The sequence below is a fragment of the Temnothorax americanus genome, unplaced genomic scaffold (assembly GCF_048541705.1).
Source record: "Temnothorax americanus isolate GAGA-0224 unplaced genomic scaffold, ASM4854170v1 Scaffold205, whole genome shotgun sequence".
NCBI lineage: Eukaryota > Metazoa > Arthropoda > Insecta > Hymenoptera > Formicidae > Temnothorax > Temnothorax americanus.
Window position 1 is genome coordinate 51,273 of NW_027509345.1, and position 13,185 is coordinate 64,457.

The 13,185-nt window shown below is 41.0% G+C and overlaps 1 protein-coding gene across 1 annotated transcript in view; it reads left to right on the forward strand.

Moving 5' to 3' along the window:
- Positions 1 to 56: 56 nt before the first annotated feature.
- Positions 57 to 13,185, forward strand: part of LOC143897616 (stromal cell-derived factor 2-like protein 1) — a 35,348-nt gene continuing 22,219 nt past the window's right edge. Inside the window, exons 1-4 of the mRNA XM_077406423.1 lie at positions 57 to 172; positions 551 to 652; positions 707 to 758; positions 834 to 921. Coding sequence (XP_077262549.1) covers positions 57 to 172; positions 551 to 652; positions 707 to 758; positions 834 to 921 — 358 coding nt within the window. The remainder of the gene's footprint in view (positions 173 to 550; positions 653 to 706; positions 759 to 833; positions 922 to 13,185) is intronic.

Genomic DNA, 13,185 nt, shown 5'->3' on the forward strand with positions numbered 1-13,185 from the left:
GTACTGACAGTGAATATCGGAATGCAGCCATTGTCTACAACAAGAATTGTTACAGAATGCCGTTACCAACCGACATGGAAGCGAAATTGCTGCGCCAGATAGTTCTTGCAGGTATGGCGGATCTAAAAGAGGATCAGGATAAGGCCAAGTGGAAACATGCTTTAGAGGTTAGGTATGGTGTGTTATTAATTATCATCGATAATTAAGACCTATTAAATGCGACCTCTCCATTCTGAACCATCTTTCAGAACACCATCAGAAATGGAGGAACCTGTGTTCATGCATATTCTTTGTGCGTTCTACGGAAAATCAGTCCGGAATAGGTGGTTTATAAAAAGGTGTACGAAACGAATAAGATATATGCGAGGTGTCACGGCGATAGAACCCGAATGATGGCCGAAATTCGCTTCCACGCTATGCCATCTTAGTGAACCATTGGTTGATCCACCGCCAAGGTATTTTTATCACACGTGTTGCTTTATAATGTTTTTCCTATTTATTTATAAAGATATTAATCTTCATTATAATCGAATATTATTCTCATTTACAGATATAATCAAGGAACCGGGAAGATCATTTGCCGCGTGTCTGGTACATTTGGAAAGGCTGGATGGGCACTACCATCGATGGACATAGAGCATCTGTGGACGGTGTAAAATGGTTCGCGTATTCTTTGAGGGTCAAGTGTACCCTAATCTGAAACGATTTGTTCCGTTGCTGCTGACGACACCTGGGAGCATCACCAAGTCATAGGCCAGGTAAATCGTTATTCTCCTTTCGATTTCACGTTGATTCATCGAATAGATTACATCAATTCAATATGATTTTTTCAGGTTGATACCACGCACTCAAGCAATAGTACAAACGCTGCAGTCGTGTCCAAATACAAACTGCTAGAAATTTGGGGTTTGGATGAAAAATGTGAGATTTTAATTTATAAAATAGTATTTAGATATTATCATAGAGTAGACTTCTATACAATTCTAGACCGCTGACAGGCATCTCGGCCGTGATGCTTGCCGCCATGTTGATTTTAGTCAAGATATGCTATACTACAGATTCTATGCAAGTGGTTTTATACAAGATTTCTATACAATAGTCTGGCATATACAGAATGTCCGAAAAAAAAGGGTTTAATACTACAGGAGTAGTGGTTCGATTTCGGCATTCAAGTACGCTACACGTTGAAGGCATGACTTACAAACTTATTGATAACATGTACCATCATTTAACACAAAAACATTCGCCTGCTTCGTTATGTACTGTAATAACGAATTCAGATAAACGCACATCATGAGCAACTGAACAACCGATAGTAACTTATTGTTAATTCAATATGGCCGCACCTTTCATTAACACTTGCACCTCGCACTTGCATCAGCTTTTCGGCAGTGCGTCCATAGATGTTAATGTTCTAGTATAAAAGTCTATAGATATTATATATTTATAATTTTAGTTTTGTTGTCAGCTTACAAGAAGTGACTGCCGGAATCCGCGCACGCAGAAATGGCACAGATATGACGGCACACAGTGGCCGCCTTTGTAATTAAGAATAAAACATTAGAATTGTAATTATACAGTTTTTTAGATAATTAAATTATTTTATATATGAAAAAAAATCGAAATGCATTAGTTTTAGCCTTCCAGCAAAGGGTCGATTGTGTATCTTAAAATAATGAGGTAAAAATTACAAAAGTGAGAAAATTCATTAGCGTATCTACGATTTTATTTATCAAAGTCTAATAAAATCTGTTAACTTTTGTCATTTTTACCTCATTTCAAGATACACAACCGACCTCCAGACGTACGCAGTAGGTAAGCTACGGGCGTTCCACTCCGGGGATCTGAGGGGTGGTGAGAGGCGGGGAGGGAAGAAACCGCGGGGAGGAGAGGGGGAACCGCGTTTTTTCATGCGCCGCGGGTTGGGGGAGGGGGAACCGCGTTCTTGGGCGCCGCGGGGTGGGGGAGGGGGAACCGCGTTCTTGGGCGCCGCGGGAGAGGGGGAGGGGGGAACCGCGTTTTTCGGGCGCCGCAGGGAGGGCGGAAGGGGACCTTGGGCGGGCGCCGTGTTTTCCGGCGCCGCGGGGCGAGGGGGTCCGCGTTTTCCGGCGCCGCGGAGCGAGGGCGTCCGCGTTTTTCGGCGCCTCGGGGCGAGGGGTCCGCGTTTTCCGGCGCCGCGGGGCGACCGCGTTTTTGCCGCGGAGCGGGGCAAGGGGGTCCGCGTTTTGCCGCGCCGCGGAGTCCGCGTGACGTCACACGCTCCCGCTCGCGTTATCTCTCCATCGTAGATGTTTCTCCCCCGGCCCCCGGTTGCGCGCGTCTTCTCGTTCGCGCGGTCTCTCTCTCCCGTTCGCGCGTTCTCGGCCCCCGTTCGCGCGCGTCTTCTCATTCGCGCGGTCTCTCTCTCCCCCGTTCGCGTTCTCGTTCAGAAATTATACAAAAACTACAAATAGAAAAATTGCTTACCACCGCTTGATTTCAACCTAAAACCCCCGGCTCTTGAATCACCTTCCGCACTGTGTGTGACACAACATTGATTGTCTTTTTATTGTTACACTTATTGTTAATCTCTTAGCAGTATAGGTTTCTTAATTTTAGATAATATACAATTAAAATATTTCTCCAGACACTTCCATTTCTTCATCGTTTGCTTCAACTTCCATATCATGTCCTTCAAACTGCAATTCTTCGAAATTCATTTTTTACTTTAATGATGAAACCGCGGTGTTGCACTAACGCGTCTAAATCAATTAGACGTTATATTCTCTACCGTCTTCTCGACCGTCTTCTATTCTTTTCCAATATATTTGATAATAGAGAAACATCCAGTTCGATTGGCGATCGGCGATTCCGATTTCGCGACGGATGCTTCCCAGGAAAAAATCTACAAACACATATATGCGGCCTCTCTCTTCGCTTCATACAATGTCTCCTTTAAACATTTCATGATCATCAAAATCCTGCCTCATTAGTATTTCACGACATTCATAAAATTCGAGAAACTTCCGATGCGATCGGAGATCGGCGATTCCGATTTCCCGACGGATCTGATATCTCGTTACATCGACGGTCCGCGGATCCCCATTCCTCACGAACGGATCGTTGATTTTCACGATCGGTTTCCCTTCAGGATAGAACACTGGTTTGCAAAGTTTTGCGTACTCGCTGATATCGGTGCGGGCTTTGATATACAACTTAAGATGGCGAACCAATTGTTGTATAAACCGCACTATCAAGTATGCCAACCGACTCTTACTTTTAATCCTCGACTACTGAGCGTACATTCATATTCATCTTTCTACATCTCACAATTGTCGTTTTTTATCATATCTAATTTCATCTCAGCATCCATACAATTGCACCTTCCGAAAAATCTGCGATGTGCAGTTTTGCACGTGTGCAGTGATGTCACCGCGAGACACGTATGTTCTCGAAAACGATATCGCGCCATTGACTTTCGATGATTTGATCTGTAAAACTGTTATTGAACCGCGATCAAAAAGCTATCAAACAGGTATTGAACCGCTATGAAACAGCTATCAAACAGGTATTGAACAGCTATCAAACAACTAAAACAGCTCTTGAACCGCTATCAAACTTTTTTTAAACAACTAAAAACAGCTTTTAAACAGCTATCAAATAACTAAAACAATTATCAGTATAACAGCGATCAGTATAACAGCGATCTGTATAACTGCGATCTGTATAACTGCGATCTGTATAACTGCGATCTGTATAACTGCTATTGAACCGCTATCAAACTTTTTTTAAACAACTCTAAACAGCTTTTAAACAGCTATCAAACAACTAAAACAGTTATCTGTATAACAGCGATCTGTATATAACTGCTATTGAACCGCTATCGAATTTCTTTTAAACAACTAAAAACAGCTTTTAAACAGCTATCAAACAAAACAGTTATCTATATAACAACGATCTGTATAACTGCGATCTGTATAACTGCTATTGAACCGTTATCAAACTTCTTTTAAACAACTAAAAACACCTCTTGAACAGCTAAAACATCTATATTATACTACAAAATATGTGGAAAAAAAAATAAAACGTTTATATAGTTTATTTCAAAAAAATCATAATATTTTCTGGTGTCGCGACCACCAGTTAAATATTTTTAATACATTTTGTAATGCGCAATTCTTAACATGTTTTCCGCATCTTACAGTATTAGTAACATCTAGATTATTTAAAGATTCGATATCTTCGTAATCTGCATCCAAAGTCTCAATTTTTAGATGTCTTTTCGCTTTATTCTCAAGCAGATCCACCAGCCATTCTCGTTTCTGGCAACCCTTGACGTACACAAGAGTCGACGTCTCGTCGCCCTCTCCAAGTACAGCCGATGTAATTAGATGTTTCGCCATGCTGTAGGACACGTTTCCGTCCTCCCATCGTAGTCCATGGTGATTCACACTCAACCAGGAAGCGCATGATAGGTCGGATTTCGCGAGGAAACTCCATGGCATGGGACATGTAAAAATGGAATGTGTCAAAACGGTCCCGTTTCTCAGAACCGCCACCTCCTTTACGACAAATTTCATCCCGACGGTGAATCCCTGCAGATCGACAAACGTCGGTACGATCATAACGAAACGGCGGAGCAATCTGTATCTTATCGCGGTACATCAGTGTCTCTTATATTGTAATATCTGCGTATATTACAACATCTGCTGATATTGCAATTTACATGAGTTTGCGCACTACATTCGACAACGGACAGTATTCGATTACACGATCATGCAAGATGAGACAATAGGCGGTAGTATTTGCAGGTTCTTTACATTTTCTTTACAATCAAATTCCACGAACGGAAGCTGACACTAAGATATCGCTCGCTTTCCAAGGCCCGTAGCATAGATAGCTTATTGACCTCGTTTAACGTAACGTGAGGCATTCGCCACTGTATTTTAAACAATTCGATTTCCGGCTTCGTCGTAGGATTTCCTACAATGCAATTGTTATCGCTACGCGCACGTATCAAAATTAATTCGTGACGAGCATTAACAACGACGCGTTTGTAATCCTCGCAAAAGCCCAGCAACAACTTGAGCAGTACGCAAAAGTTAAAGTATCCTTCCGGTATGCTCGATGTAACGTCCCAGCCAGCATTCCGCATGAGTTGAGAATCATTATACGATAGCGATACGTAGTTCTTGATGGTACTGGTTATGCCAACGTTTCTGTTGCGATCAATCTCCACACCGTTGAGCTCGTATCGAATCTCATCAAACATGAACGCCACGCAATTATTCGCAAGCGTTGTCACAGACTCGTCATTCCTTCTCTTTATTACCAATCGTTTTTCAACGTAGAGAAAACTTTCACACGACAATGTGTATAAATCCTGCTGTTGTATGGGTATTCTTATCTCATCGTTATGTCCAAACGTTGTGTTAGCATACGGATTGTACGTGTGTGTCTCAATCTTGACGACGCTGTCGTCAAAGATCGGTTCACCTCCAATGTTTAAGATATTAGCCATTTCGTACGACGAAACCCAATGATTTCAAAAATTCAATGTTTGACGCAGTGAGTTTCTTCTTTGGCAATCGGATGATTGTCTTTTTGTTTCTCGTCTGTCGCACCTGCTCAGCTTCGTTCAGTACGAGCATCTCACGTTATCGCTGTCGTCTTCGTACATGCAGTCTAATGGTGATCTTTTCTCCGCGAAAATCAATCAAATGGGTGCGGTTCATCTTCGTTTGTCGAGACATTATTGGATGGATCCCATAAAAGAGCGCGTTTCAGATACATGTCTATATCACGCAGTTTGTACGATCTTTCGGGAATGGTAATTTCCTTGTCGTCGTCGTCATAGTAGAATTTATTGTTCGACGAATTTACATTCGGTATCGTGTGATATGTTTCAAAATCTGTTAGACCGAGCTCGTAATCGCCATCGCTCAAATCCACGGCGGGAAAGTAGCTTACCGCGAGGATGCTGCTCTTGCCGGTGAGCGTAAATGTCAGTGACATGTTTGAATGAATACTGAGATTAAACAGCGTAACGCCGGTCTTTAAATTGATTGTCAACCGACTGTAGAAAACGCAGACACAGTTGTCCGCAATTGCTCTGATCGTATCGCTGATAAGACGTGCGATTGTACTCTATTACATTGTTCTCTAGATACTGCGCCAATTCTCTCGGTGGTCGAAGATTGCCAAAACTGTCGAAATATATGGCACAATCTCCCTTTTTCGCATACGCCACCCAGTGAGTACCCGGTCCATCAGTATTATCCAAATTCACGATACCGCTCTCGTTTCGACGTATGCCGCCGATCGGTAACGAGTCGCGCATGAAAACACCTCTAAAATATGGAATGCGCATACGTTTTGCCAATTGTTGCAGTTGCACATTGGTAGTTACACCCTTGGGAATTTTTAGCGTCCCTTCGACGTTTTTTTTTTTCTTGAGACTCCCCGTCCGCGTTTGTATGGAGCGAGATAAAGTCCGTGACCTTCCATGGCGCGATTGTGACGTTGCATCTCTTCCAGCTGACGTCGCGCGGCTTTGTTGTCATTCACGGCCTTTGCGACTCCTGCCGCTCCGCCGACCAACGAGCCGAGAACCCCTAATAACGGCAAGATCGGTAGGATACCGCCGCGTTTCGCTACCGGAAGTATTCGCTTGGTCTTCTTCTTTTTCTTCGTTTTCAAACCCATACCGAGTTTCGTTTTAGCCTTCATAGCCGCCCAGACGGCTGTAGCCGCAGCTCTCTCTCCGAGAGTCGAATCGTTCGCGATGACACGTTTTCGCGCTTCCGCGGCGAGTATATTGTCTGCCACGTGTCGTTCTGCGAGATCGCTGCTACGCGAGTAAGCTATGTCGTGCTCGCGACACGCCGCGTCCAATGGATTAATACCCCGATCACCTCTTGCCAATCGTGTTTCTAAGCAAGTTCCCGGTCCGCAAAATTGATAGCCGGGGATATGTAATTCGATCGGAAGCGCGTTTATCGCGCGATTCAGCAGACCTCGACCTATCTTCGGCGGCATTCGCCGCAGTTTTTTATCAACGGCGGCGGACCGTCGATGTGCGTTTGCTGACACGGCAAATTATTATAATGTATTAAACAGCGCCGATATTGCTGAACCTCCGAAACTGTCTTAATATGTTCGGGAAGCTTATCCCACAAATAATCTATGTGATTATAAAACTGTCGCAGTAGAATGACCTTTGGGATATACTTTAACTGCTCGGCGGTTAAATCGTAAATATCGCTGTTATCCGACACGAGCAAAAACATTTTAACGACTGAGCATCTCAGCTCTACGCGTCTCTATAAATAGGCCAGCTTTCTTGATATTATTATTCATTCGTTGTGGAGGGGAGGTAAAATGCGGTTCGTACGACAATCGCGGACGATCAAAGTGACAAACTTTGACGATAGGATGCCGTTAACAAAAGGGGTACGCAAACATGGCGGCATGCTACCGATTTCTATACGCGGTATCATCTGCGGTCCGTCGAATTGCGGCAAGACAAACGTTTTGATAAGCGAAATTGTTGCAACAACCGAAATATCGATATTTGGAGAATATACTAACACCGATAGAAGAGATTGGCTACTTTACGTTCTCGAATAACAGTGACGTCATTCCGCCGAGCGAGGCGCTCCCGAATTCTATTTTTATCTTTGATGACGTGGCATGCGACAAGCAGGATACGATAAGAGAATACTTTGCAATGGGCCGGCACGCGGACATTGACTCTTTTTATCTTTGTCAGACGTATGCGAAGATACCGAAGCATCTTATACGCGACAACGCGAATTTATTGATTCTGTTTAAACAGGATGGTACCAATCTGAAACACATATACAGCGATCACGTAAACACAGATATGTCTTACGATAATTTCAGTAAAATGTGTCATACGTGTTGGCAACAAAAGTACGGATTCGTGGTGATAGACAAGAACAGCGCGATTTCGAATGGTCGATACAGAAAAGGATTTAACGACTTTGCGATACCAAAACGTGGTTAGTTGTTGTCGACGCGTCGATTGAACAACGTTAGCGCAACATGGACAGCAGCGAGGAGATTAGAGAGCGCGAGAGGATCGTGAAAGATATTGCAAAAACGAGCAATTCGATTCGCAAAAAATATCACGCCTTAAAAACTGGTAAAATGGAGGAAGATATTGCGTTGGAGAGACACTTTAAGCCCGTCATTGAACCTCTAAGGCAGATTGCCGAAAACACCGATGCTGGCAAAGAATCTGACGTGTCAAAGATTGAGAATGAAACGGCGTGGGAAGACGAAGAGCCGAAGCTCAAACGACAACGACCAAACGCCTCGTTTAACGACACTGTAATGGCTTCAACTCCGGTTACGTTGAAACGATCAATAAATGTGCCATCTAATTTGAGCGAAATAACAAAAACTTTACAACCGCGTAAACCGAAACGATCGAAAAGTTCATTGAATGAACCACCGATAACCTCTGCGTCTTCCGTACAACACACAGTGCTCGCAAACGAAGATGTTTTTGAAACCACGAATGACCCACTCGTGATGTCCGTTTGACAGCAGTTGCAAACATCTGAGGGTCAAGAAACGTTGCGAGATCAATTGGGTCCATTGAGCCAAAAGTACATCGGGGCAGTTCTGAGCGGCGATGAAGAAAGCGGTATGGACATCGCGTACGGTGTTAAATTCACCAACGATGGAATGATGCTCGGTAATAAACGTTTTGATGTGAACCATGCGGACAACATAATTATCGACGGCATACGATACAATGGCACACGCGATCTTTTCGAATTAATCTTTAAGAAATATCCCGATGACGATATCTACACGGAGGACGATATGCAAACGTACAAGAGCATTCTGTTGATGACGAGTGTTCATAAACGCAATTATGATACTCACGCTCAAATAAAGGGCAATGGGGGATACAAGTACACACATATAATCGGGCCGCTAATTTCAGGTAAAAAAGCTGGAAAAGGTATACCGCGTGCCATGACAGGCAACAAGATCGACCATATAATTGCACAGTCGATTTCGGGTAAAAAAGCCGGAAAAGGTATACCGCGTGCCATGACATTAAACGACAACAAGATCGACTATGTTCATTGGGATTGGGACGATCCCAACGAGCTTGTAGATCGTCTCCGATTGCTCGAAGCTTCGCTCCTAGCGGGTCACACCGGTCACGATAACGAAATCCTGTCGATTATCGAGAAACTTCGCGAGGCTGGACTTATTATAAATTAAGTGGCGCGACAGCGAGTCATTCAATCAACATCGAAATGCCGATCAACAAGTTTGGTATATCGCTCGGAAGAGGCGGTGCGGAACCGTACTATCAATGGAGAGGATTAATCAGAAATTACGTGCAAGATAACGCTCTTTGCATGGTCGCCACCGACTTTGACGCAAAATCGCGCAAGATTCGACGGATAGCGCCGTCCGTAGATGATGGCGATGCAGCCAACAAACGCTACGTGCAGCAGAGCGTGCAAATTTTGGAAGATCGACAAGATGAAATGGAGAGAAAGATTGCTGTATTCCAGAATAATATGCAAATTACCCTAAACAAACTTCAAAAGATGATTCAAGATGTAATTGCAAATCATCGCGAATAGATAAGAATGTACATCTGATATCTGCGTCAGTTGCGCGTCATCGTCATGGCTGGTAAGAAGCAATCAGCTGAGAAACGGCGGCTTGTGGAAGAATTACACGCTCCTGCGAGAAGAAATTTTTCTCGAAGACGCGTCATAGTACGCAGATACGATGACCTGTGGTAGGCGGATGTGGTCGAGATGCGACCATACACGCGATTTAACAGAGGCTACCACTACATACTCACCGTTATCGACGTGCTGAGCAAGCACGCATGGGCCGTACCGCTCAAGACCAACAGTGGACCCGAGGTTACCACGGCAATTGCAAAAATAATTCGAGACGGCGGCAGATGTCCGAAAAATCTGCAGACTGACAAGGGGAAAGAATTTTACAACACAAACGTGCAGAAACTCTTGAAGAAACATAATGTCAATCAGTATTCGACATATTCCGTAATGAAGGCATCGGTCGTCGAACAATTCAATCGCACGCTCAAGAACAACATGTGGAAAATGTTTACGCGCAATGGAAATTACAAATGGATCGACTCGCTGCCAGGTCTCGTATCGGATTACAACGCGCGAAAGCATCGAACTATCGGCATGCGACCCATTGATGTTACCCCCGCGATCGCCGACAAGCTCCTAACAATGGTGTACAGCCACGTAAAGATTGCTGCTCCAGCGCGATTCAAAGTGGGCGATTCGGTACGCGTGAGTAAATTCAAGACAATCTTCGAAAAAGGATACACGCCAAATTGGACCACGGAGGTGTTTAGAATCGTCAAAGTGCAGAAAACTAATCCTGTGACGTATCTGTTGGAAGATTCCTGCGAAAAACCCGTCGCCGGCGGCTTCTACGAATACGAGTTACATCGCGTTGCTAATCCTGACGTGTATCTCGTTGAAAAAGTTTTGCGCAAAAGAGGGAATGAGGTTTATGTAAAGTGGTTAGGATTTGATAATTCACACAATTCATGGATACACAAGAATAATGTATTGTAAAAATTTATTACAGTATAAAAATATACATATATATACATATGAGTCATTTATTTTCCTAAATATCTAAATGTATTTACAATATATTTACAGCGGTATTTACAATATATTTACAATGGTATTTACAATATATTTACAATGGTATTTTATAATGTCCCCACGGCAGCGTTTCGGCAGAACCGGGTATAATGTATCGCTTATCGTCGTACGGACTTAGAGCTATTTTCGTTTCGGACACGGTGTATACCTCGTGTTTTTTGGCTCTTATGCAGGTTTGCTGTCGCGGCATTTCAATTTCGTCGCGCAGACACCGCGTGTAATCGTCGAACGTTATCGACCTGGCTACGACGTTACTCTTAACACCTTTAGCCTTTTTCGTATCTTTCTTACCGTCCACTCGCAAGGCATACATCTTTGCTCTAAGCCCGACAAATTCGATCATTATCGCACCGTTATTTTCGTCTTTCATTAAGCCCGGAACTTTTTTATTGACGAGTGGGATACCGTATACGTATTATCAATCGCATAATCGCTAGTGTCAAATCTATCCGTACAAAATTACCTTTTTAAAAAAAGGTAAAAAAAGGCGCCATGTACAGGTATAGTAGTGTATATGTTGTTACCTAAAAAAAAAAGAAAGTGGTAGTATTATACCTCGAAAAAACCTAAGTAACAAGTGGTAGATCTTTATATCTCGAAAAATCTCGAAAAAATCTAAGCAGTAGTATTTTTATTTCCGAAAAATTATAACCCAAGTGATACACGTCACAAAATTATGTTACCTTATCAAAAGAAGAGTCGCGCTTCAAGTGATCTATTACAATTACAAAAAAGAAATGATATCTCTTTAAGTTAGAGCGCCAATTACAGAGAGAACATGTATATTGCCTCAAAAAATAATTGTTGCACTACATTGAAAAATCTTTACATTGTGTCAATTAGAAAAGAATGTATAATAACAATTTTAAAAGATTAAAAAATTTTATTTAAATTTAACAAGGGAATACAAGATATTTAAATACAAAGTTATTTACATGTGTATTTTTTAATGGCCACAAAGAATTACAGAAGTAACAGTACAAAATAAAAATATTTTATTAAAATACATAAATTTTTTTTGTAAAAAAACTTGGCGCTGCTAGACCTCGAAATTTTAAATAAATAAATAAACTTATTCTATACTTAATTATAAGCCGCATTATCCGCCGTCCGCGTAGTCACGCACACCCATATCACTCACTCCCACATCCACGCTGATAATCATTTAATATTACTCCCATTGTATTCTTCTCTGAATTATTTTTATTTATTGTTGTTTTTATTTATTTAAAAGGTCTAGCAGCGCCAAGTTTTTTTACAAGAAAAATTTATGTATTTTAATAAAATATTTTTATTTTGTACTGTTACTTCTGTAATTCTTTGTGGCCATTAAAAAATACACATGTAAATAACTTTGTATTTAAATATCTTGTATTCCCTTGTTAAATTTAAATAAAATTTTTTAATCTTTTAAAATTGTTATTATACATTCTTTTCTAATTGACACAATGTAAAGATTTTTCAATGTAGTGCAACAATTATTTTTTGAGGCAATATACATGTTCTCTCTGTAATTGGCGCTCTAACTTAAAGAGATATCATTTCTTTTTTGTAATTGTAATAGATCACTTGAAGCGCGACTCTTCTTTTTGATAAGGTAACATAATTTTGTGACGTGTATCACTTGGGTTATAATTTTTCGGAAATAAAAATACTACTGCTTAGATTTTTTCGAGATTTTTCGAGATATAAAGATCTACCACTTGTTACTTAGGTTTTTTCAAGGTATAATACTACCACTTTCTTTTTTTTTTTAGGTAACAACATATACACTACTATACGTGTACTTGGCGCCTTTTTTTACCTTTTTTTTAAAAAGGTAATTTTGTACGGATATCACGCCTTTTTGTAGTGTTACGCAACTTAATCTTATAAACAATATATCTTAAAATTTCATAAACCGTATATAATACAAGGTATGAAGCTAAAAGTGTTACGGACTATTATTTCTAAAGAAAACAACAATTTAATATTTTGCTCAGTTTTTAAAAATAATAATCTGTAACCCTTTTAATTGTACACCTTGTATATATTTTTCAATTTCAACATAAAACATAATCGCAATAAGCATGATAATGTTAATAAGTCGTTAACTGTAAAATTCTTTATTTATTTTTATTTGCGTGTCTTACTGAATGTGAATGTTGTTCGCAACTGTATATGTACCGATATCTTCAGGTATCGATATTTTTGATAATTATTTTTACGTCAGACATAATTTTAATTCATCCAATTTTTATTATGTCTAAACATAATTTTTGTCCAATTTTTATTATGTCTAAACATAATTTTTAATTCAGCGATTTTTATTATGTCATGACATAATTTTAATTCTTGCCGCTAGGGAAATTTTAAGTCGATTTTTTATGAATCAAGCTTGAATTCAATGTTTAGGTGTCCCAGGTTGCTGATGACGAGGTCCACATAGCGCGCTCTATAGTTTTCGGTGTCCAGGTGTATTAATACCTTGAACTTGATGGCACGT